Below are 24,591 nucleotides of genomic sequence, written 5' to 3' on the forward strand. Positions count from 1 at the left end.
GTGACAGAAAATTTTTATTGTATATAATTCTAACATTTTATAATTATTTCCACATTTTACAATAACTTACATATAATTATACTTTTGTTTACTATCTACAAAGCAATACATTATAAAACAAAAATGTGTTAAGGTGCTCTGTGTATGTATTTGTAATATATATATATATATATATATATATATATATATATATATATATATATATTATATATACATACGTATACATACATTATATAGGTAAGTTTATTTACATATAATTCCTCCAGTTTCAAATTAATTTTAATATACACATGATAATGAATATTGCATTCCTTGCACGCATACACCTACACACATGCACGAATACACCTATACACATGCACGCATACACGCATCTTAAAATCAATTTTATATTTCAACATTTTTTTGCGTGCACTATTAAATCGTTTTTGTTTGATTTTTAAATTCGAAATTGAAGCTAATTAAATTACTAGTTAATTTTCAAAGTAGTTTAAAATTCTCGTAATATTTCTCTAGTCTAACAATTCGCCTACTATTTCAAATAAGAGAAATGCATATATAAATGCAAATAATAATTACGATTACGATCTTGCTACCTTGAAATATTTTCAATTTTAAAGTATTTTAATTTTTGAAGTTATGTAAATAATGGGTCAATGATACATAAAATAAAAGCTGGAGGCGTATATATAACTAAATTTTTCAACTGAGCAGTGATAAAAATTTCGTGTTTTCTTCAAATGACTAACATGATGAATTTTTTTGCATGATATTTTTTATAAGATCTATTAAGCTAGCTTAACTTTAAGCTTGGTTTAATGTCTTTTATTAATTTTCATAATTAAAATAAAATAGAAAACAAGTTTTAAACCAAGTTTAAAATTAAGTTGTATCGGTATATTCGAGCATAAGTCTCGTATGATGTTTTTAAAAAAAATTTGATCATAAGACAATTTGCAAAAAATTTGAAATATACGAGTATGTATATAAAATGCACACATAAAGGTTTTACAATATACCATTATAAAGAATTATGAGACTTATAAAGAAAGATGCAAAATATATTCATAAATTTCAGCTTATATTTTGCACACAATTATGAAAGTAAATTATTAATATTTATTTGTTAATTAGATTATCATATTTAACATAATAATCAAATTTTTCTTTCGTGTGTCAAACAAATATCTGTTTTTATATAACATTGTTTACTATATATATTAATATTCTAAAATTTTCACTATAGAGAATGATGTATTATGAACATAATCTTAATTGTCTCTAAAAATTGCCGATTCTTGCTTTGATTTATATAGAAAGTATATAGATATAAAAAAAAAAAACTCTTATTTTTTACAGAAATGGCTGTACAATTAATGAAGAAACAATTATATTTGAGCATGTTGTGAGTTGCTTTAATGTAGTTTAACGATCAATGATCATGGTCCACTCTCGTCGCACATTGATCATCACGCTTTGAAAGAATTTACTCAACAACGCATATGTGCGCTCTGTACCAGATTAACCAAGTAAAAGTATATTCGCGTAAGAGGCTCGGTCTTTCTCGCTTCGCGTTCACTTTGGCGCGAGACGCGACCGCGCCTCTTGATACGTTTTATCGTATGTTTTTGTTTAGGATTTAAGATTGAATAATTTTTAGGTAAACTATAATGAAATATTAGCAATTACCTTGTGTTTTAAAATTAGCTATTTATAAAACAGTATATCTTACAATTTATCTTTAGGAAAAATTCTTGCCTATAGTGAACAAATTCATAAATATAACACAATTCTAGAAAAACAAGGCATCATTTCCACGCTTGCTTTTGAGCTTTTTGGGATGCTAACTTTTTGGTGATATATGATGAGATCAAGAGCGCTGCGAGTACTATCACAATAAGATAATAATCAAAGTCTTCTTTGAGGACGTCGAATGTTTTCGATGGTGCTACTCTTGTGTAAAACAGGTCTGCAAATGTTTCAATCGTTTTGTGTGAGAAGTGATTTATAGAAATGCAAGTCTATAATCAAATACGCTAATGCCATACTCACCAAGTCCATGTACAAAAACTAAACAAGTACTTTCAAGGCCACTAGGACTAGTATGAATACCCATAACCCTAGAAACGCTTTGATTATAATTAATAATAGCATCCATATGGACTGGAATCTCTGGCATGTACGGTATTACTCCTTCTTCTCGCATTTCAGGATTAATAGGCCGTCGTGGATCCACCATCATCCACGGCAACTCTAATATTCCACCATTGGCTAAAGCAACTGTTGGAAACACATTAAAATTTAATTAAATGTACGCGCGCCACTTAACGTATATTTAAATATCCAAATAATTGAAAAAAATCCAAATAATTGGATTTTTTACAGTTTTAAGCTATAATTTTACGTACCTATTATATGTTTACTAGTGATACCCTTTTCTGTTATTGTTTCCTGCATATATTCTATAGATGCCGGAAAAATAAAAGCTTGCCTTTCTACAATTGGCAATTTTGTTGTTGCTAAAGAAGAGAACACTGAAACATCCAACAATAATTATTAAATCATTATTAAATTGAAACAAATATATTTGTATCTTGAAAAAATAGCCAATGTTCCACATTAATTTGATAAGAAATCTAATTAATTATATCGAAAATTTTAGTTAAAAGTAAAAACTACCCATTCTTGATATCATATATATGTATATATATATATACAGGGTGATTCAGAACGACCCATGATATATATATATATATATATATATAGGGTGATTCAGAACGACCCATGTGTCCCTGTAAAGACGTGTTCTTGAATAAATTCTGAGACGATTTTTCCTGTACGAAAATTTTGTCCAACGCTTACTTTTTGAATAATGGTAGACAAAGGCGGCGGAACTCACCGTCCGTGTACACATGGTAGACAAAGGCGGCGGAACTCACCGTCCGACACGGGTAAGCGCCCGCGTCGGTCGGTGAGTTGCGCCGCCTTTGTCTACCATGTGTACACGGCCCGTGATTCGCTAACTTTATCCTCTTATTATTCAAAAAGTAAGCGTTGGACAAAATTTTCGTACAGGAAAAATCGTCTCAGAATTTATTCAAGAACACGTCTTTACAGGGACACATGGGTCGTTCTGAATCACCCTGTATATTACATACAAGTTTTCCATTTTTAAGAAAAACCAATATTTTCGATCTTAAAGTTGACATTAAAATAACTAAATTAAAATGGATTAACAACCAATTGATATTAATCCTTTTTTTTTTCTTTCATAGTACAGATATATATGGTACAGATACAAAAAATTAATCATGATCTTCACCTGTAATGTTGCTTTGTATCTTTCCTTCGTAGAGTTCTAACGTAGCGATTTCCGTTCTACGTCCTTTCTCATTAAAATAGCTATATACCAACCAATTCTCCGAGTGCACAATATGGATTGGACCGCGTACTCTCTTGTGTGTGATAGAAAAAATCATAGCCCCAGATACTACGTCTAATAAGTATAAATTAAGCGTATCTGTAAAATAAAAACATGTTGAATGCATCTTCGATCAAATATCCACTCGTATAATGATGAGATATACTTACTTTTATGGGCATGCCCGATGCCTTCTGTCACTATGGCCACTAAATTAGGATTAATGTACTTATACAATACTGATCTATCACTCAAGACTCTCCCTTGAGAGTGCACACGTTCTATCGGATTTTTCGCTACAACCTGTGTTATTTTTTGGTTTCTCGGTGACAGCAACAGCTCCCACACTTTGTGAGCGATTAGTTCCTGCATCGATCAATAAAATGGTCTATTAATTGTATACTACATCTCAGATTTGAACAGTAACTATTTTTAACTTAAAAAGTTATAAGTTAAACAATAAAGTTAAAAACGTTAATAACGTTTAACTTAATTTTAAATAAATTAATTTTTAACTTCAATTAGTTATTTTTAATATATATAAACTTTGACTTTTTTTTCTTAAAAAAATTACCTATATAAAAAAAATTATACTTTTAATGTAACTAAATTAATTTTATAAACCATTAACTTTAACTTAATTTAAGAAAATATTAAAATTTATCTAACACTGCTAAATATATCTAGATGTCACAAACCTGAGTTGTACTGTATGAAAGAGAGAAGCCAGATAATATGCCTGTCGTTTGATCAGCAGTGAAAAGATACGTATTTTTCCCGAGTGAAGCTGCAACCGCGGTAGCGCTGTCGGGATAAACATGAACTTTATCCCGCGCGTCAAGAATTAGGATACCACGTAAAAAGTCATCAGTCGCTACATGCAATAACATAGATTGTTTTATTTTGTAACCAAGTTTCACTAGTCCGTCCAACGACTGCCCGGTAATCGGATTAAAAGTGTATATAACACCTTCTCCGGTTTCCTATTGTAACAGCAAAAAGCAATGTTATCAATATATGACATAAATACTAAAATAAAAGTTATTTATTACTGAAACTACTATCTGCTTGATGCTACAAATGTTTTGAAGCATTCTTTGATCAATTACTTAGTAAAATTCTTATTTTTACTAAAATTCTTATTAATTAACTAAATGCTTCAAAGTGTTAAATAGACTGCATCCTTAATATAATATGCATTTTACCTTATCTTCTGCTAATAATGCACATTGAGGTAGATGAGGAAAATGCCTGCTGCCTCTTTGTACATACAAAATCATCGTATTAGACAGTTTTGTAAAACCGCGAATATTAGGTAACCTGAATTGCCAGATAATTTCGCCTTTTCTAGTTTCAATACCATACAGCTGTAAACAGTTTATAATGTAATGTTTTGCAATATAAGATGTTCGATGTTCTAAATAAATTTGTATTCACCTTGCCGGCAGATGTAATGGCTACAATCATTTTGTGCAAGCCAAATTTATCTTGCACCAGATCAATACGTTGATTGGATTGCTGCGGTACTAAATCCAGTATTGTTTGAAAGAACGCTCTGGCTTGATTAATCTGTGATGTTATCCTTCGAAGAAACATACTTAGAACGTCCCCTGTTTAAAAGCAATTAAGAACAGAATTAGGAAATATGTATTTTCAAATAATTGGAGTATCGAAATCTTTGGGATGATACAGAAGGATATAAAAAATCAGACGATGTCTAGCGAGAGTAGCGAATTAAATATGCTATGATTAAGCTGTTTGTATTACGTTATAAATTTTTTTTTAACGGGTTCAATGGTTTTACATATACAATAATTGAAGTCGTGTCATCATCATGAAAAATTTTTCATGCATTTTATACAGCTGGTTGTCGTATATCAATGAAATCGCTACTTTATTATTTGCGTTAACGATATTTCAATTAGTTTCGGGCTCAACCGTACTCAAATATCCAATGTGAACATTTTATTTTTCGCGATATATCATGCAGATAGCAATATAATTGTATTATTTTTAGGGTATCCTAGATAATCACACGTATGTACGTCTCACATCTTTCAACATTTTTAAAAGCCTATATATCGCAAATGTTATATACCATGCAAATGTAAGTCTGTAAATAGCAATAAAACAAAATACTGCATTAAAACCAGCCTTCCTGCTCCACTACTTACATGAACTGTCTACATCAATACCTGCCAGCAGCCATTCATAAAAGAGAGTTAATTAATATAACTTAACAGGTAGGTTGTTACTAGAAATTGAATTGTGTGTCGTGCCGATAAGCAACATGTTGCTTTAATATAAGAGCGTTATTAATTAAAACGATAAGCTTCTCCTTAGCTTTGAAATACATAATTTAATACTGATATAATATATCTTGGAAGCACGAGAATACGTTTTACACATTTAAGATATTTTATAATAATAGTTATTCAACACTTATATTATCTTATTTCTGGGATATCCTTTCATCCAATAACAAAAAAATGTGAGATTTATGTTATACTATATTAAGAGAGTTACATAACATTATACAAAATATTTAATCAAATTTAGTGTAATAAATAAAAGATTCCTTTTCAGTTTGATTTATACTAGACTTTTTTTGTACTATGTGTATAAATAATATGTGTATAAATAATTTTACTTACTCTCTTTCTGATCGAATTCCGTTTCAATAGCTTGATCCCTGTCAGACATAGGCAATTCCATAATTTCAACAGCCACAATACTGGCGAGTGCTTCCTCCCTTGCCCATACCAGTTTATTGTGTTGCAACAATGCGATGCTGTGATCTTGAGAGGATAACAAGTGACGGCATGTTATCCCTTTCGTTTGCCGTGGACAAACGGATGCCATTATAATCGGTGATTGTATAGAAGAATGAGTCAGAGTAACCGATAAATCAGGTATAAGTGCAGACGATAATAGGTTTGTAGCTGTTATATCTATTTTCTGAAAATAAAATAACAGGAAATTCATAAAAAAAATACTACACTAAAATCAATCTAAAATTAGAGAACATGTTTTAATATTTACTCCATTTTTATATGTTGTTTCCAAAAGAATTTTCTCATTGTCAACGGAGACAACATAAAGGGTCGCATCACCAGCGATGTCTCGCTGTATGGGAGTTGGAAATTCTCCGATAACCAAAATCCGTTTTCTTTGATCATTATCGGCATTAATGGAAATTACAGGTCCTTCTCCGAGCACAGGTTCTAATTTATATGGTCCTTGGGCGCCAGCCCCAAATATTGTATTTATCGTAACTGATTGTGATTGGGCATTGGTATCGAATAGATGTACTAAGAATACTACAGCTAAAGAACTATCTCCTTTCAAACACGCCAAATATGGAGCTGCTAGAATACATCTAGAACAAAAGTAGAGCCATTTTAAATATCAAAACGAATATATTGTCTCAATTTTCTGTAAATACATTTTTTTTATAAGTACAATAATTTTCTTTTGAGAAAAATAATTTTCAAATAAAAACTAATATTCAGACCTTAATTTAAAATGAAAATAGAACACAATAATTTTTGAAAAATTTTAATTTTCACAAAAAAGGCAACATTGCCTATAATTTTGAGTTACTATTAGTTGACATAGAAATCAAATTGGTATTATTCTCAAAAAAAAAGAAAAAAAATCAGTTTCGATTGTATAGAAGTTTCCTCTACTTATAAACTCTTTCCTCTACTATAAACTTTTTTTACAAAGAAATAAAGAATGGAAGTACTCTGATATTTTGAGAAACTTCCATGGATAAAAATCAAACACGAGTTACTTAGGTTTGTAAGAAAAGGGTTAAATCTAAAATTGCTTACTCCGTTTCTCGACTTATGAATGGCGCAGAAACCTTCCGACTTTTTAGTTTTTCTCCAGTCTTGCTGTCGTAAGACGTTACTTCCACTCCGCTATTATAAATGGGTAATATATGATGTAACGTTCCATCTTTGATATGCCACTTTACATCTTTTATCCTGGAAAATGATAAATTGTTTCTGTCAATTATATGCTCGAAATAGAAATATTTGACACATTAAAGCATCTCCATAATTTTGTACAATCATTAGTACATATATATATTAATTTTTCATTGTAACAAAAAGATCTTTAGATATTTATCTCCCATTATATGTGTATATGTGTTGTGTTTGTGTGCATGTATGTATTATTCAACATGGTGATGATGATGTGAATAAAGATACAGAGCACTGAATTTAAGCAGCCTAATTTGCAATAGCACAGAGTTACAAAACTAAGTGTACAAAACATATATTATTGACTGTGCTTTGAATAAAAGATGGAAAGACCTGTCGGCAGAGTACAAGCCCAATGTAGAAAACGATACAAACGGAGTTGCAAGTCTGTAAAAGCAATGAATTATGTTTTACATAAGTCTTCAATGTATCAAGCTTTTGAGAGCTTTTAACAAATAATTATATCCTGTATATTTGTATAGTACACAACATCCAGAAACATGTTTTAGCTCTCTTCTATGACTTTTCACCATTAAAGATGTAGAAAAAAAATAATACACTCATAGATTTTTTTCTTAACATTACCAAAGTAAAATTTTGCATATACATGGAATATTGTTTCAATAATAAATTCAACAGTAATAATTCTATACAAACCTGTCGCTATTTGGCTCGGCTATCGGCCATTCATTAAGTATATGCCCGGTCGCCAAATCCCAGGCGCGAACGATGGCAGGAACACCTCCGCTTACAGATATCAAATCTCCATCCGTGACACCTCCTAGAGTTCTGATACGTCCGCCATAACCTTTCTCTAACACTCGCCTCCATAATATTTGGCCTGTCAAATCGCAAATATCATTAATACAATTTATTCCGATCCAACAAACTAAGCGAGCTATATTTCTTGGCGCGTAACGATACTCTTGGAGTAATATTTAATTCATAATATCAATGTGTGCCAAGATGTGCCTAATCATTGTAATCATCTGATAGACGAGGAGGGGGAAGTAAATGGCAGTTAAACGGCGATTAAATAACGGAGGGACCGGTAACAAAAAACGCGACGCGTTCCTCGTCAGCCGGAAACAAACGTGTGAAAGATAGAAGAAGGAAGAAAAAGGAATCATATGAATTATAAATGCTTTACCCGATTTCAGATTAAGCGCGGCAATAACGTTCTCCTCGGTGGCAACGATGATCTTCTTCGCCGTGGACACCGTGTCGAAGCTGGCGAATTTAATTTTCCCGACGTAGTTCTGCCTCCTGAAACATGCCCCGCGAATATGCGACGTTAATTCACCAGCACCCCAGAGGTGACGGGATGTAAGACTGTACAAACGGTCCTCGTGATAACGTTCCCACGGCGCGCTATCTCTCACTCTCCCTCTCTCTCTCTCTTTCTCTCTGCCTTTGCATTATTTAGAGGTTGCTTCGATTACTTACCAATCGAATTTGCCGACTTGGTCCTCGTAGAGGCACAGAGAGAGATTGAACAGGCTCACCAGCACGATCAGACACTGCAGGATCGGCACGTCGACGAGGAACCGGTTGAGGTTCCCACGAAAGGACCACGCGCACGGGGCCATGGCGATGACGAGCGCTCCGGCTCCAGCTCCGGCAAGCGCGCGACAGGGTATCCGCGACGCACCAGCGCTCGCCCCCTTCTCGCACACACACGCGCACGGTCAACTCTACGCCCTACGACTCTATACCAGACTCTACGACCACTGACGGCCACTTCACTCGCCTATGGCCTATGCACGTATTTACGTGCACCACCACAGAACATATACAAATTGCACCACCGACCAATACTATAGCGCGGACCGCGGATAACGATAATGTCGCATGTACAAGATCGCCCCTCGGTTCGTTCCGCCTCGTCTGTGGTCATACGTCTCGTGCACTTTACTTTTCCTCCCCCCAACAGTAACGCGTGCACACACGACAGACGAAGATAGATGAGCCACGCCGTCTTCATCTAACACGTGGTCGCTCCAGGGCTGACCCGTTATGCTGAGATGCCCCGCGCCACATTGATCCCACGTGCGCGCGTGTATTAGGATAGGTTTGCTTTGCGATGCACAGCAATTCATGGGAAATTAAGTAAAAGTAATGTTTTTTATTACATAAATGAAATATAATTTTTGTTATAAAACATCAGTGATTTTTAAACCATGTAGAGTTCAAAGTTCGATGTCACACATAATTATTATAAATAATAATAGTTATAATCACAATAGAAATAAAAATTGCTGAACTTTTCATAATCTTTAAAATTATCATGAATTTATGTCTAATTCATATGATTTTTATTTCAGAATTTTTATTTCAGAATAATTTTAGAAATATTTTAATCAAATTATTTTTATCAATATTAGAAATATCTTCTCTTATAAGAGAAAAATTATTTAAAAACAAATAAATTAAAGAAATAAAAAACTAAAATTGTCAACAGAGCTATTAATAAGTAAACCCCTTTCAAATCAAGAGAGGAAAAGATATTTCAAGGATCAGAAAAATCTTAGACAGACATACATAACTAACAATATTATAAACTACACTATCTCGTAATGATTTTATTGTATCGTTTATTTGAAAAAGTTGTTTTCAAAATACATGTAAATAAAAAATAAATGCTTCCTAGTGCCATATAGAATATGCGTAGTCAAGTTACTCACATTGCAATTGTCTAGGGTTGCATGGGAGAGCGCCTTATCAAAGCTATTGCGCCAAATTCTATCCTTGTTTGACGTCTAATAAACAATGTAAATAGAAGGCAATAGCGCTGATAGTGCGCGACATTAATAGTGAGAATAATTTTCCACAAGGAAAACGAGACAATAGAAATGAAATTTTGAGGCCACTATTTGTTACCGTTTCGCTATCAGATCGACAGCAAAAGAGTGCATTAAGCATGGAGTACAGTTGTAAAAACATTACGTCCTTTTGTAAAGTAAATTTATAAAATTAATGTGAGGTATCTCATTATTTGTAAATTTATAAATCAGTAGATTTAAAAACTTGTAAACGGGACGCTCTCTTATGCTGTCCTGTTAGTATATAAATAATGAATTCTGTTATACATACGAAAATAGACAAATGTTTATAAATTACTCATAATTAAAGTTATGTATCCTAGCACATATACATATATTTGTAATTTCTACAGAATTTCTACTCCCACGTCGTTTGGTTTTCTTGCATTCTACCTAAATTGACAATATTAAGTTGCATTTTTACTTTCATATCCCCTTTCCTTTCAGCCCTCATTTCCCGTTTCATTCATTCACACGCTTAGTTGCTCCGTTTACGAATTATATTTCTTTTTATATGCAATCTGACAGCATTATTCACGTACACAAATAAAAGTTAGAAGCAGATTCGTGATGACTAGAATATCTTTACATTTCATACATTCATTCTTTTTATACTTATGTGCAATAGTCCATAATAAAAAACATAGATGTTATCTTAAATTGTAATATATAACTTTGGTTCACATAGCAATCCCTCGATGATTTCGTTAAAAAGAGGAAAGATGAGAAAGTAATTCGCATCCTACAATCTCCATTAAGTGCAAAAGTTGTAAGTAGTGTAATTTAAATTACATCATGCTCAAATTAAAGCTCATTATTAGGAAATACAGACAGTATACACATCCATCTCATTAGTAATGTTATCATTGTTATTTTATATTAATTCTGTAACCAAATTTGTTCCATTTTAGTAATCAAAAATCATAAATGATATATGTCTATATCTTTCAAATATTGTATATTAAAAAATGCATGTAAAATCGGCATAAAAACAAAATATTGCTGCATCGTTGTAATTCATTTTGACAGTACGTAATGTAAAGGAAGAAACGCGCAAATGGTAAGTACCTGAAAATTTGTAAGATAAGTGCACTACTTACAAAAAATGCAATCTGTGTATTACATTATAATACATAATTGTGGTATTTTTATACTTAACTAATGTATTACTATACATATACAAGGGTATACATATATATATAAAATTTAAACTATCTTAAACCGCAATAAACAAAGATGCTAGAATTAATCGTTGAAGAGAAATACACTTTTAATTTTGAGAATACTCTAGCAATTTATTTTTGTAATTTTTGAAAGCAGATATATAAATATATTTTACCGTTAAATAATTATATATATAATTATATATAGTTATATATATTATATATATTATATAATTATTTAGCGATTATTATATTTTATTTCAAACGTGTCACACAAATCAAACAGCAAATAAACATTAACTGCGGTATTTTAATCAAGTGATAAGACCTATTGGCGCATAAAAATTTAAGGAGTACAAAAACAATCCAAAATTACATTTTAAAAGATTAATATAAATTCGATCAAAATTTAGAGTATGCTTCTATACTACATTATGTACACTTAGTAAACTTGTAATATGCCTTTTCGTTTGCTTCTTATAGCATTTTGAGACTAGAATAGCCAAAACGATCATCGATCGCTAAGCAATTATTTAATCTTCTTAGGCAACTGTAAAATTTGTATTTGTAAACTAATTAATATTATTAATGTAGATTATAAGAGCAAAGTTTATGCTTTTCATTGTTTCGAAATTCTTTTCTACTTTCTTTCAAAAGTAAAATCATTCTTTCAATTAATTATTCAGTCTTAGCCATTGTGCTATTAAATGTTATTCTTTTGATTCAATTTTGAAATATTATGAATTATCTGAGAACTTGTTTTGAATAATATAAGTTTAATTGGAGTATGATTATCCGATTTACAAATGAAAAAAGCATATATGGCACAAAGGTCCTATCTGTTCTATCCTAAGCTTTCGAATATAAAAAAATAGCGTGATCACAAGGATAATATCCATTTCATCGGTTTACCATTGAGTTTTTAGAGAGCATATATAATATCTGTATTAATAAAAATTTGATTCTTTTTTAACTAAACATAAATAGAAAAAATCTGTAAAAAAATACAATCGCAATTATGATATCAATTAATAAGATAATGAATTAAAGACAATGATATGGACTTAATTTTATACTTATTTGTACAAGATATCTATCTTTCTAAATCATCGTACTAGTTTTCCCACAATTTTTATGTAAACAATTTTCATACAAATAAATGGAAGAGAGTGAGATATTTACTATGATATTTAAGAAAATACATTGTGCTATATTTATATATTTCAATTTAGATGGACTTTGCATCGCTGTGTATTTGTTGTCAGCGTTTTATGTTATCATCAACTGCTACATTTCTTTTGATTATTATCTTTTTATAAAGAACATTCAGTTCATGTGAATTCGAAAAATATCAATAGTCAAGTCAAATTGCACTAATGCAAGAACTCGTACAATATTAAAACCTCCATTACAAACACAAACAAAAAACATTATGTTATAAATAAAAAATTATATTATAAAATTCAATACACGTATAAAAATTATACACGTATTAAAATATTCTCCATTTTTAATTTATCAAAATAAAATAGATATTAATGCACATACACAATACGTTATTATTCCTTTCAAAACACACAAATATGTCGCAATCAATAACAAATGTTTCATATGCATCATTATGCAATTCAAACCCAAACTATCAATTGAGCCTACTTAGATCAGCTGTTATTGAAATTCGATAATCTCTCGAATACTCGCAACAGGCTGGCTCGCGTGTAAATCCATGGGGCGGTCTTGTGCTACGCGTATACCACCGTGTTTCTTGATGAAAGTTAATTTGCGTAATTATTATGTAACATTATCGCAATTTTCCTCCTCTAATAATATGTTAGGAATATTATGAAATTTTCACGTTACGTTATTTTATGGCAGTATTATGTTTGCATAACCATACATTTCTTTCTTGGAAGTATGGATAAAAATAAAAATCTCAATTGTCTAAAAAAAAATGGAAAGACAAACATGCTACTTCTCTGTCTACAAAACCATTATGCACTCATAATTTCTCTGGCTGTTTATCTTTTAAAAATTTTCGTATTTGTCAGTAAAAAATATATATTGTCTAAAACTGATTAAGAGTGCTTGTAAGATTTGATTTTTCGTTGCTATGGCACTGTATGTTTAAATAATTCTATAATGCTAGTTTTACGCCGCGTAAAACTTTTCAGCATGTGTGATTATAACGATAGCTATCGCGTTACACACATGTACTAAAATCAATGTTCCTACTATTGTAAATGTAAAAAAGTCAAAAATCTGGCAGCCCTGATAAGTAAAGCTTCGATACTTAATGCTTTTAATCATCACAGCACATTTACACTGTATTATCGATTTGCAGGACCGCAATATTAATTAACAGAGATTCTCCATAGAATACAAAAAAATGTCATAAGACTTTTTTTACTAAACTATTGACTGCACATTACTATGGTCATATAGTATCCTTTTATCGTTATGCAAATATATTGTATATGTATAAATGCAAATTTAAGGAAAGACACCCGTAAGCTTGTAACTTATAAACTTCCTCTTGCAAAAATGCTGCTAAATAATGTATTTACTCTATCCTTTCTTTTTCTTCTTACTTTCTCGTTGTCTAAACTTTCTGGTCGTGAATTTAGTATCGTGACTCGCGTCGAGACCAGGAAGTTTTAAGTTGTACTCTTTCCATAATATGGTATATTCTATAGCTGCCAGAGAATAATTCGTTAAAATGCATGTACTAGTCTTCTCTTTAAAACATTAATATTTTTTTCCTTGCATGATCAAATGTATTTTGATCTCTTGCTTTATATACGTGTATACCTATGATTCCTTTCAATTCCTTTCGTCGTTTATAACATAATGCATCTTCTTTGCCGACGTTTTTGTGGCTCAGGTCTTAAAACGGCGCGTACCGCCTCGTCGAATACCTGCTTCAGTCCACGTTGTGTAAGAGCAGAACACTCCATGTATTTCACCGCACGAATCTGTAACAAACATTGCACTTTGTTATAAACTGAATTATTCTAATAAGAGAAGATCCAGGTACATATCTCGCTAATTTGTGAAAGTTTGATTAATCATTTTACTAAATAAGTAATATGTAATTCAAGTATCACTGGATCAAAGAATTAGAGTTACAAAGTCCTTTTTACAAAAACACTGAAATAGAAGAATAAAACAAACCTTTTTTTACTTGTTTATTGACCTTTAGAATAAACAAGTAAAAAAGGTTTTTTTTTACTCTTCAAGAATAACTAATAATGGCTCTTTTTTTCTTTAACTTATTTTCTCTCATGTTCTTAATTTGTTTTATGATTTTACAAAATAAAGATACTTTTAAAAATTTATTTATTTGTATGCAAAAAATATTTTCCTAGCTGCCTGTAACACCATGTAATGCATTTTGAATAGTGCTAAGCTAGTACAACCTTTATTTTACTTTACATTATAAAACTCACAAAAATCATCTCTTCTTTCAATTTTGACAAAAAAATTCGAATGCAATTTCAAATTTTAACAGAAAAAAAATGATAACTCGAAAACAACGTATTTTTGGATCTATATTTACCAACTTTTTTTTTCATTTTTGGATTCCTAATCACCTGCCAAGTGACTGACTTCCACTTTTAAAACACCCTATATATAAATTAAGAAATAATTTGTTTCTACACACCTTGTTTGCCAGCTTCTGTCCCTGTTCACGCTTGATAGCACTAAGGCCCTGTTCAGCTAAGGCAGTAAGCGTTTCACGGTCATCTCGTAAGTCTATTTTAGTTCCAACGAGTATCATTGGTGCATCTGGGCAGTGATGTTTTATTTCAGGATACCATTTACTGGTGACATTTTCAAATGACGAAGGGCTCGTTACTGAGAAACAAATGAGAAACACATCTGTCTGAGGATAGGAAAGAGGACGCAGTCTGTCATAATCTTCCTGTCCTGCCGTATCCCATAGTCCTAAACTGACTGGAATCCCATCAACAACCATTGGTGCAGAATAGTTGTCAAACCTAGGCAAAACATTACAGACTTAGCATACATTTGGTGTTATATTTTCCAATTTACTTTCAATTTGCTCAGATTATTTAAAATTTTAATTAAATTAAGAATAAAAAGAGAAAAGAGGTTTTCTTTACTGCTTATTATCTTCATTTACTTGCTTATATCTTAACTGTGACAAACTGGTGAAGATATTGCTGAATGAGATGAAGCCCAACAAAAATAGATTTGTGAGAATCTAAAGGACAGGAAGTAACAAAAAGATGACTGGAAATGAATTACTTCCTGTACATAGCAGTTAGGTATATCTCATACTCTGCTACTATTATTAGCCACTCCATTTGATTGGTCTAAGAAAGAAACTAAGGCAAAAACCATGCTATAAAGTATCCTTTTAAGAGTCCATGGAGAAGCAAAGGGATTCCTCAATAGAGAAAGCAGACGATCTCAATGACATAAATAGGGGCATACTTACACAGTAGGTACATATTCTCCAGGAAAACTGTCTGTCGTGTACGATATCAACATGCAGGTCTTTCCTACTGTTCCATCTCCTACCACTACACATTTTATTGGTCTACCTGAGCTCATGTTTTATTTTATCTACAAAAAGAAACACATAAACATCATTAGCATCACTACGGTCTAATCGTTCGACAATATTCAATCTATCATATTTAATTATTATATAATATTCCACCTATTATATTCAGTTATTTCCATTAAATCTCGAAACGCTACGTATCTAACAATGTTACACCGATATCGCTAACAAAAGGAGAAACATCGATGGGCAATTTCAGTTGACGACCCTCAAGACGACACCCATGACTCACAATTAAAAATGTAATAAACACAACGGACGACGTATGTAGACATTTAATACATACACGATACACTTAATGCGAAATCGTGTCTTAAATTTACATAATCTATATTCGTTACGAGACGCGAGACAGGTGTGGCGGCAATCGCGCAAATCCCGAAAGTACAGAGTATACTTATTGCTGGGGTTCGCCTGCCGACATTCGCGAGTGTTCGCGGAAGTGGCTCGTCTCCCCCGGATTATTCGCTTCGCGCTACAAATATCGGAGAGCACTGATACCCCTCTCCGTGCCAAAGGGCTCGCCCTACAGGACGGGGCGCCGTTGCACGCGCGCAGTAAGTAAACACAAGAACTCGACCAGACAGAAGATCCGCACTCACCGTGTGGCACGAGGGAGAGGGTGGTTTCCGCTAGTCCGCTTGTTGTGAAAAAAAATCGCCGAACGCGCGACGATTGCGGGGCTCGCGTGTGCGTGTGCGTGCCGTGTCGTGTCGTGTTTGCGTACGGTGCCGCGCGGCCGTGCGTCTCAAAAAATCACAAAAGCGGGTGCCATGACAGTGTACGTCGCGGTTTTTGGGGGGACTGAAAAAACGGGCTGGCTGGATGACTGGCTGGCACACTGCTTTGCTCGCTCGCTCTAGCACGGTGACAGATGTTCGGCGGTCGCCTCGCACTCCCGCCGCCACCCGCCGCCCTTCCTATCCCTCCTTTTCGCGAAACTTATTGCTCTGTGACCGCGGCACTGTCCCTACGAACGGTGCGCATCCCGTGGAGGTTAAAAACCTGCCAGTGGGGCTGTGTCGTTTCTCGCGACGTATGACACGCACCAATCGCGTGTGCCAGCGCGACGAACGCACGAGAAAGTCAGAGAAAGTCGACCAATGATCATCGTCCGATTAAAGAATGATTTTGTGATGATATCGCTCGGATTGCCTCGGGTTGCGTTCGTCAGCTTCGATGTGATCACGCAAGCTTCCTACATAAATACAATTCAATAAAATTAATTTGTTTCTTGTGGTCGAGTTTCTTGTGGCTATCATCAGTTTCATCTCTTCTTCCTTTCTGTGCAACTATTCATTTTTTTAAATCTTTTATTTTTTGCATAAAGGAGAATCTAGTGTATTTTGTGAAAGTTTTAGGGTAGGATGTCTTAAGAATTAATGTTTACATCTTTTTTTATCTTTATATTTGTAATTTACACCTATTTTGTTTTGTAGGAAAGATAACAACCCAGCTTCAAAAAATCAGACTTGAGGAACTCTGATTAGAGATTAGAGAGGCATGATTTCACTGAGAGGGAAAGAAGAATAGGAATTGATAAAGATCAAAACCCAAGATGATAAACTGATGTGTGTTGTCTTGAAGAATAAAATTTTAAATAACAAATAAACTGTGACAGCACCTGATTTATAAAAGAACACTTGTTGGTTTACAATCATGAATTAAAGATATTCTAACGTAGTATATTATTAATATAGTACATCTTTTTCTAAGGCATAATTATTGATTACAAGTTGAAGGAGTCATGAATGTGCCGGATGTTATTTACCTTGTTTCTTCAAGAAATAATGTTTTTATATGGAATGCCGATGGTAAATAATATATATCTAAGTAAATAAGTGATTATGAATCCAATTTAATGCTATATTATGATTATCATAATAATACAAACATTAGATAAGTTGATAAATATAATTCCAATAACAGATGTTTTAACAAATGTTTCAGCTCTAATAGAGACCTTTTAATAATACTATTAATATTTGTTGATATTGATTGATATTTATTAACTATGTAAGTTTCTTTATAAATAGTTATAACAAGAAATTTTTTTATTAAAATAAAGTTTTTTAATTTATATAATAAAGATAACAATTTATTAGAAATTGTATTGTCTTATTAGAATCATAATTATTATTTAATGTTTGATTATTGTGATAGTCACACTACAGCACTAACATCCAGTTAGGTTTATAAATCTTTATTTAAATAAATTAAAATAATGTTTAGAGTAATTTTTGATTTATATATATATATATATATATATATATATATATATATATATGTAGTATAATTTATTTAAATTGATATTTTATTATACAGATTGGCTAAAACTTCGACGGAAACATAAAATAATTGGCGAGTTAGTGGGTTCTTTCCCAAAATCAACTAGACAAGAAGCATTTTTAGGTCTCCCATTACTTTTGTTACCAGAAGAAGTCACTTTGTTGCTCGAAAAGAAGATTGCTTGCCTTGTAGAATGTAAAAGTTTAAAGACACAGCCTGATGAATCGTTAAGTCAAAGATTTCAGGAATATAGAGACAAACTATTCCTGGAGCAAGCGGATTGTTTGAAAGAAAACAGAAAGGAGCAGGTAGTTGTCCATGCATACATACATTTTAAGAGAAATATAAATAATTTTATAATAAACTGGCATGATAAATTTTTTCACATAGATTACCTCTGTGATGGATAAAATTGTAGAAGGAAAGAAGCGCAAAATGTTAGGCTTGCATACAAGTAAAAAGTACATGAAGAAACCGTTAGATAAGAAAACTCAGGAAGCCTTAGATAATATTGAAATCGATACTGAAAGTTTACTTGAAGAGGAACTGGCCAAATTACCTAAATTGAACAAAAATGACGCACTTGTTCAAATACATACAGGTATTGCAAAAGTGATAATTTAATTCTTATCCAAGCAAGTAGGATCCACTAGGTCCAAGAGCAGCTCTTAAAATTAAATATGTATTCATTTTATTAATTTATTTAAATGTTATTAATAATTTATTTAATGCATTAATTTAAATATTATATGTACATAAAACCAGTAGAATAATTAGGATACTGATAAATTCTGCTTGCCTATTTGCGTTAATAAATAGGTTGCCCATATAAGGATTAAATATACATTTGATTATGTGACCTGAGTATTTATTTGTATATTAGCGTATCCATGGTATAACGAGGATGATATAAGAATAGTAGAATGGAAATATCCGTTTACATCTGACCAACAACTCAAATACAAGGTATATAAAGATCTTTGGGAGAAGCAATATTATATCACCAGTGGAGAAAAATTCGGTGGCGATTTTCTGGTGTATCCAGGTAAAATATCTTTCTCTTTATATTTCTACAATTCTAACTTTTAAATATGCATTCTATATAATAAATCTTTCAATTCAGGTGATCCAATAATGTTTCATTCACAATACATAGTACAGTGTAAACGCAAGGACGAAGAAATGCCTATTACAAATATTGTAAATCAATGTAGACTCAGTTGTCATGTTCGAAAAACATTGGTGTTTGCCACGTATCACGAAGAAGAAGATGCAGTGAAATACCAATCTTTTCAATGGACAGATTGTAGCACGTTAGAAGATAGCTGATGTAACAAAAAATTATTTTATTACAAAAATATTTAATAATAAAAGAATTATTATGTGACCATAAATTTTAAAAAATTAGAAAAGTGCTATCACAACATTTAAATTGTTAAAATTAAAAATAGTCAATTTTATCTCATTTTATCCAAACATACAGTTAACAATATATTTATCAATAATAGGATTTTAATAATCAAAATTTTTTTCATATTTTCTGTACATATATATTTATATCTTGTCTATCAATTTGAATCGATTATGTTGAGGAATAGGAATAACATTAAAATGTTTCTTATATATCACTTGATTTTCACGGCCTGCATAGTGGCGTTGGATCCAAGTGTGTTCCCAGTTAGGATCAATTTTCTCGCAAGTTACCACTACTTTACCTGATTCTATGGCAAATAAAGATCCATCTCGTCCAAAACCGACCTATGTGATCAAAGAAGAATATGTATATAGAATTTGTTGTAATTAAAGATACAATAACTAACACTTACATTGAGACCTGGATGGAATCTGGTTGTTCGCTGTGTGACTAATAGCCTGCCAGCATGTACTCTAGCTCCATCCTGTGTTTTCGTTCCCCTGTGTTTTGGTCTGGGATGGCCACCTTTATTGCTAGTGCTGCCACTACTTTTCTTTGAAGCATGCCTGACACAGACTTTTGCTAAACAAGAGAAATAATTTGTGTTAATCACAATATACAATAATGAGCAATATGCTAGCACTTTGCCAGCAATTTGATAGCATGATGCGATTATTGCATTAACCATGTCTACATTGAACTCGTTAACATCTTTATCAACATAATTTAAAAAATGATTGTGTTGGTTTCTACAGTGTCAAGTTGCCATCATATTTTGTTAGCACAGATTCCATTATATTTTTGTTGATATTTTATCAACTAAATTTAAAGACACTTTACAAAAGTTGTTTTTAATAAATTTAGTTGTCTAGATATCCAACTAGACTACATATTAATATATTAATAAAATAATATACTAGCATACAAACCCAAGTTATTAATATTGCAGGGTACTAAAGTGTGTCGGGCATTTTGTAGTCCAAGAGAGATCAATTGTGAAAAGTATGCCATCTGAAAAAGATGTTACTTATTTTGAAAATAATGTCTTATAATGACATTATTATTTTATTACCTTTATTTAATTTTATTTATATCGGTAGGACGAACTAACCTTAAAATTGCTCCAAATCAACCTCAAAGATCTCACATGACAAAGTCCCAGACTCAGGAGTGCCAATCGAAAAGTAAATTCTCCGTCATCACACACACCAATGCGCAGCCAATCGGTCTCGTCGGCTTGTCTTACCATTTGTGGATTATCTTGGGTTATCTGTCGTCATCACAGGTGAGCCTCCTTCCAGCTGTTTTCCCACCCCCATGAAATATCCCTAAAGAGATACGATTCTTCTGCACTGCACGATTGTTGTCAAACCTCTTCGGTTGACGTTATGCTGTCATAATTCATTAAGATCATCTGGCTTCAAAATTCCAACAGCTTCCCGGTACGGATCATCAAAAATGGCAACAAATGCGGAGGATCTGCAAAAGTTGGAGGATGAGGCGGTTGCCAGGGGCACGAAGTACGTTACGAACCTTCTGCAGCGACCGGGCCAACTGGAGAAGATTGACATGTACAAGCGTAGAATCGGCAGGAAAAAGGCATCCGTCGAGACCATGTTGAAAACTGCGATGCAGAGCCAGTTGGACGGCGTCAGAGTTGGTTTCGAGCAGCTGCAGAGCTCCCTGGAAAGTATCGCCACTATCAAAGACGATCTGGACCACATTGATCAACTGTTCAGTTCGGTTCTGAAGCTCAGCTCCAGGCTGCAGGCAGTGCAGGAGGAAAACATGCGTCACTCTCAGTATGTCATCGCGAAGGAGAACCTGAAGCACATATTCACCGTTCCGGAGAGCGTGGAGAAGACGAAGCAGTGGATAAACGAGGGTAAACTGCTACACGCGCATCAGAGCCTGATGGATCTCGAGACCTCCAGGGACGAGTTGCTATACGAGCTTCACAAATTGCCGAATCAGTCGACGGCGGACACGGTTATGCTGAAAGCTTACTTCGAGGACGTGGAGATGCTCTCGCAGCTTATGGAAAAGCAGATAAGGCTGGTGCTGAGTCGGACTTTGAACACAGTCAGGAAGGAGCCTACCGTCATAGTGACGCCTCTGAGAATTATAGAGAGGGAGGAGAAGGCGGATCAGTTCGCCATTCAAAGGCATAAGCAAAGTGGATTTATGGCACCCGGTAGGCCCAAGAAATGGAAGGAGATGGCGATGAAGGTACTGGAAAAGTCGGTCGCCAACAGAATCGAGGGGACCCAGGTGGATGAAAGGGCGGATAACAAAATGTGGCTGGTGAGATATCTCGAACTCACAAGACTCCTGATCCTTGAGGACCTGAGGGTGGTGAAGACTCTCTGCGGGCCATGCTTCCCACCTTGGTACGACATAGTGAGGACTTTCGTCAAAATGTACCATACGAGTCTGTCTCTACATCTGAAGGAAATAATCGCCGGTGGGCTGGAGGGGAATGAATACGTTTCGCTGCTGGCGTGGATTATGAACACTTACACGGGGCCGGAGTTGATGCGGCATCCCGAATTGAACATCGACACATCCGACATCGGCCCGTTGCTCAGTCCCGAGATGATAAATGACCTTCAAGAAAAATACCTGCGGAACATGTGTCAGAATTACGAGGATTGGATGAGAAAGACGCTGGAAACGGAGAAGCTCGATTGGAGGAGCGGCGTCCTGCCTGAGAGTAGCACTCAAGACCTGTATTACCACACTGCGGCGCCGGTTATCATATTCCAGATGATCGATCAGAATCTTCAGGTCGCAAAGACCATCAGCTCTGACCTGACGGCGCAGGCTCTGGTTCTGTGCATCGAACAGGTGATCAAATACGGAGCTATGTACAGACAAGAGATTCTGGAATTTAAGAGAAGGCATTTCGCGGACAGAAGCCAGGTGCCTTACTTCACTCACCACATGATCACGATAGTCAATAACTGTATACAGTTCACCGAGTTGGCGCAGCAGATGAAGCAGCTTTACTGGGTGCCCAACACCACTGGTGACGCTACGGTGAAGTTTGAGAAGCTCCTGGCGAGCTATCAGCATCTGAGGAATGAGGCCGTGCTCATTCTGCTGGAGGAATCTTTCCTGGATTTGGATCTGCACTTCCAGGACTTGATCACGCCCAAGTGGCTATCGTCGCCTATCCCGGTGGAGACCATCTGCGTCACGTTGGAGGATTACTTTCAGGATTACAATCATCTAAGTCCAAAGAACTTCGAGTACGTCATCACAGAAGCGCAGAATCTCATCGCAAAACGCTACATATCCGCGATGCTGCAGAGAAAGATATCGCTGAAGACCTACGAGGAATGCCTGACGTGCACGTCGAAGATAATGACGGAGGCGGATAAGCTGAAGAATTTTTTCGACAGAATCGCGCCGAAAGTCGGTAACTTTAATTCGCCATTTGAAATAATAAAACGCCTCGCTGAGGTGCTGAGATGCGAGGACGCGGAAATACTCTCTCTCGATCTGCACTCATTGGTCGAGAAATATCCTGACATGACGGAAGAGCATCTAATCAGATTGCTCGGCCTAAGGGGTGATATATCGCGGGCGGAAGCGCGAGGGAAGGTCTCATATATCATGGAAGCTCAACGAAATCGGAAGCCCGTGCAATCCATGGCGAACAGTATATTCAAGGACATAGTTATCCAGGACAGCTTCCTCGGCTGGAAGCCTTGAGACTGGAAGAATTTCTACGAGGTGAAGATATGGAACACAAATGGTTTTCCTATGTAGCTAACTTTCCAAATCAAATGTATTCTTTTAGTACAGTGGCAAAAGAGAGAGAGAAATGTAATATAATGTACAAATTTACTGATATCTAATATAAAATTATGTATAATTGATTTCAGAGATGTGGAAGTAAAATATTACAAATAACGTTATCTTATATTGTTTTTAATGAGTAACGCATAATAATAAAGAGTTACTTATCAAAAGTGATTATTTGAATTCTGACGTTGCAATTATCATTATGAAAAATTGTAACGTCATTATTAAATCAAAATTATAAAAAAGTGATTGTAACAGTGCTACTTGTAACTCGTTATTTCCCATCTTTGGTTTTGATTCTATGAATTTATGTCCATTTCTATCAATATAGATTAATTTTAATCTCGGTTGGACTTACTCTTTATTTTTTTCTAATGCATAGAACTATAATAGAAAAATATGAAAACCCTCTTTAAAAAAATCGCTAGAAAATAAGAAATAAATTTACACTTTATTGAAATTTTATCTAATTTTAAAGATAAGTTATTGTTTCAAATAGATCTATATTTATTAAGTCATTATTGATTTCTATCGTTTATATTCTTAATATGTTACTTAAATCTTAATTAATCTGAATGTGTATATGCTTTTTATACAATTTGACGAGTTACTTAATCAAGTCCGAAAATTATATAATTTGTATATATATGTATAGTATATAAAGCAAATCACAACTACATATAATATACACATAATTACAGATAGATACACATACATATATGTAAGAATTAAGAAATATTAATTATTTAAACATAAAAAATAAAAGCTAAAATTAAAGTATAACATAATACATTAAATATACATAAATGGAAACAATGGTATAATATATATTAATTTTGACAAAACAGATCAGATTAGGTAAACATTGATTAGAAATGATTACTAAATTATAGTATGAAAAAGATAAATTTATAAACCAAAAGCAATAAGATAGAATTTAATAAATTTTTATCTATTTTAATTCTATATATCATCTTTTAAACAGAAAAATAAGTCAAATAGAAAGTTAATTTATATTAGAAGAAATAAACATTAAACGTACACAGGATATCCAAAAAATCGTAATTTATTTAATTGATTTAAAAATCA

At 33.4% G+C, this 24,591-nt stretch overlaps 5 protein-coding genes across 12 annotated transcripts; 2 read left to right on the forward strand and 3 right to left on the reverse strand.

Annotated features, from left to right (window-relative positions):
- Position 1: 1 nt before the first annotated feature.
- LOC105201234 (ER membrane protein complex subunit 1) lies at positions 2-9,312 on the reverse strand. 3 transcript variants are annotated; one of them, XM_039449558.1, is made up of 16 exons: positions 8,860-9,312; positions 8,564-8,679; positions 8,071-8,254; positions 7,747-7,800; positions 7,258-7,413; positions 6,464-6,800; positions 6,076-6,379; positions 5,596-5,616; positions 4,859-5,031; positions 4,627-4,788; positions 4,120-4,404; positions 3,592-3,787; positions 3,323-3,520; positions 2,409-2,534; positions 2,053-2,280; positions 2-1,969 (listed from the first exon to the last, which is right to left on the reverse strand). In XM_039449558.1, the coding sequence occupies exons 1-16, from the start codon at positions 9,000-9,002 to the stop codon at positions 1,809-1,811; spliced, it is 2,844 nt and encodes a 947-aa protein (XP_039305492.1). In that variant the 5' UTR covers positions 9,003-9,312; the 3' UTR covers positions 2-1,808. The 3 variants fall into 3 exon arrangements, with proteins under 3 accessions (XP_039305492.1, XP_025988612.2, XP_039305495.1); XM_026132827.2 differs by lacking the exon at positions 7,747-7,800 and having other exon boundaries at positions 1,715-1,969; positions 8,860-9,311; XM_039449561.1 differs by lacking the exon at positions 5,596-5,616 and having other exon boundaries at positions 1,715-1,969; positions 8,860-9,311.
- A 675-nt stretch (positions 9,313-9,987) lies between these two features.
- Positions 9,988-16,818, reverse strand: LOC105201154 (ras-related C3 botulinum toxin substrate 1). 2 transcript variants are annotated; one of them, XM_011169063.3, is made up of 4 exons: positions 16,592-16,818; positions 15,861-15,988; positions 15,060-15,396; positions 9,988-14,370 (listed from the first exon to the last, which is right to left on the reverse strand). In XM_011169063.3, the coding sequence occupies exons 2-4, from the start codon at positions 15,974-15,976 to the stop codon at positions 14,236-14,238; spliced, it is 588 nt and encodes a 195-aa protein (XP_011167365.1). In that variant the 5' UTR covers positions 15,977-15,988; positions 16,592-16,818; the 3' UTR covers positions 9,988-14,235. The 2 variants fall into 2 exon arrangements, with proteins under 2 accessions (XP_011167365.1, XP_025988609.1); XM_026132824.2 differs by lacking the exon at positions 16,592-16,818 and adding an exon at positions 16,086-16,290.
- On the forward strand, positions 16,415-19,672 carry LOC105201155 (tRNA-splicing endonuclease subunit Sen34). 4 transcript variants are annotated; one of them, XM_026132822.2, is made up of 7 exons: positions 17,033-17,351; positions 17,429-17,634; positions 17,706-17,803; positions 18,315-18,586; positions 18,669-18,879; positions 19,162-19,323; positions 19,402-19,672. In XM_026132822.2, exons 3-7 carry the CDS (start codon positions 17,737-17,739, stop codon positions 19,605-19,607), a joined length of 918 nt encoding a protein of 305 aa, XP_025988607.2. In that variant the 5' UTR covers positions 17,033-17,351; positions 17,429-17,634; positions 17,706-17,736; the 3' UTR covers positions 19,608-19,672. The 4 variants fall into 4 exon arrangements, with proteins under 4 accessions (XP_025988606.2, XP_025988607.2, XP_011167368.2 ...); XM_011169066.3 differs by having other exon boundaries at positions 17,726-17,803; XM_026132821.2 differs by lacking the exon at positions 17,033-17,351 and adding an exon at positions 16,415-16,546 and having other exon boundaries at positions 17,429-17,803.
- Positions 19,397-20,956, reverse strand: LOC105201156 (50S ribosomal protein L27). Of its 2 annotated transcripts, none has more exons than XM_011169067.3 (4): positions 20,804-20,956; positions 20,622-20,703; positions 20,105-20,274; positions 19,397-20,036 (listed from the first exon to the last, which is right to left on the reverse strand). In XM_011169067.3, the coding sequence occupies exons 1-4, from the start codon at positions 20,939-20,941 to the stop codon at positions 19,833-19,835; spliced, it is 594 nt and encodes a 197-aa protein (XP_011167369.2). In that variant the 5' UTR covers positions 20,942-20,956; the 3' UTR covers positions 19,397-19,832. The 2 variants fall into 2 exon arrangements, with proteins under 2 accessions (XP_011167369.2, XP_025988608.1); XM_026132823.2 differs by lacking the exon at positions 20,804-20,956 and adding an exon at positions 20,765-20,803.
- Positions 20,957-21,030: 74 nt separating this feature from the next.
- LOC105201153 (exocyst complex component 3) lies at positions 21,031-23,849 on the forward strand. Its single transcript, XM_011169062.3, has one exon. It carries the CDS (start codon positions 21,151-21,153, stop codon positions 23,407-23,409), a length of 2,259 nt encoding a protein of 752 aa, XP_011167364.2. The 5' UTR covers positions 21,031-21,150; the 3' UTR covers positions 23,410-23,849.
- The last annotated feature ends 742 nt before the right edge of the window (positions 23,850-24,591 follow it).

The sequence above is a fragment of the Solenopsis invicta genome, chromosome 1, assembly GCF_016802725.1.
Source record: "Solenopsis invicta isolate M01_SB chromosome 1, UNIL_Sinv_3.0, whole genome shotgun sequence".
Classification (NCBI taxonomy): Eukaryota; Metazoa; Arthropoda; class Insecta; order Hymenoptera; family Formicidae; genus Solenopsis; species Solenopsis invicta.

Excerpts from the sequence above, each read along its gene's own strand:
- LOC105201234 (XM_039449558.1), bottom strand. The coding sequence starts at position 9,002 with ATGGCCCCGTGCGCGTGGTCCTTTCGTGGGAACCTCAACCGGTTCCTC. Across the intron at positions 5,617-6,075 it reads GGAATTCGATCAGAAAGAGA|GTATTGATGTAGACAGTTCA; the intron begins GTAAGTAAAATT and ends GGCTGCTGGCAG. Across the intron at positions 5,032-5,595 it reads TATTGATGTAGACAGTTCAT|GGGACGTTCTAAGTATGTTT; the intron begins GTAAGTAGTGGA and ends GCTTTTAAACAG.
- LOC105201154 (XM_011169063.3), bottom strand. The coding sequence starts at position 15,976 with ATGAGCTCAGGTAGACCAATAAAATGTGTAGTGGTAGGAGATGGAACA. Across the intron at positions 15,397-15,860 it reads GGAGAATATGTACCTACTGT|GTTTGACAACTATTCTGCAC; the intron begins GTAAGTATGCCC and ends TGTTTTGCCTAG. Across the intron at positions 14,371-15,059 it reads GACAGAAGCTGGCAAACAAG|ATTCGTGCGGTGAAATACAT; the intron begins GTGTGTAGAAAC and ends TGTTTGTTACAG.
- LOC105201155 (XM_026132821.2), top strand. The coding sequence starts at position 17,737 with ATGAATGTGCCGGATGTTATTTACCTTGTTTCTTCAAGAAATAATGTT. Across the intron at positions 17,804-18,314 it reads TTTTATATGGAATGCCGATG|ATTGGCTAAAACTTCGACGG; the intron begins GTAAATAATATA and ends TTTATTATACAG. Across the intron at positions 19,324-19,401 it reads CGATTTTCTGGTGTATCCAG|GTGATCCAATAATGTTTCAT; the intron begins GTAAAATATCTT and ends CTTTCAATTCAG.
- LOC105201156 (XM_011169067.3), bottom strand. The coding sequence starts at position 20,941 with ATGGTAAGACAAGCCGACGAGACCGATTGGCTGCGCATTGGTGTGTGT. Across the intron at positions 20,704-20,803 it reads TGATTTGGAGCAATTTTAAG|ATGGCATACTTTTCACAATT; the intron begins GTTAGTTCGTCC and ends CATCTTTTTCAG. Across the intron at positions 20,275-20,621 it reads CTGCAATATTAATAACTTGG|CAAAAGTCTGTGTCAGGCAT; the intron begins GTTTGTATGCTA and ends TCTCTTGTTTAG.
- LOC105201153 (XM_011169062.3), top strand. The coding sequence starts at position 21,151 with ATGGCAACAAATGCGGAGGATCTGCAAAAGTTGGAGGATGAGGCGGTT.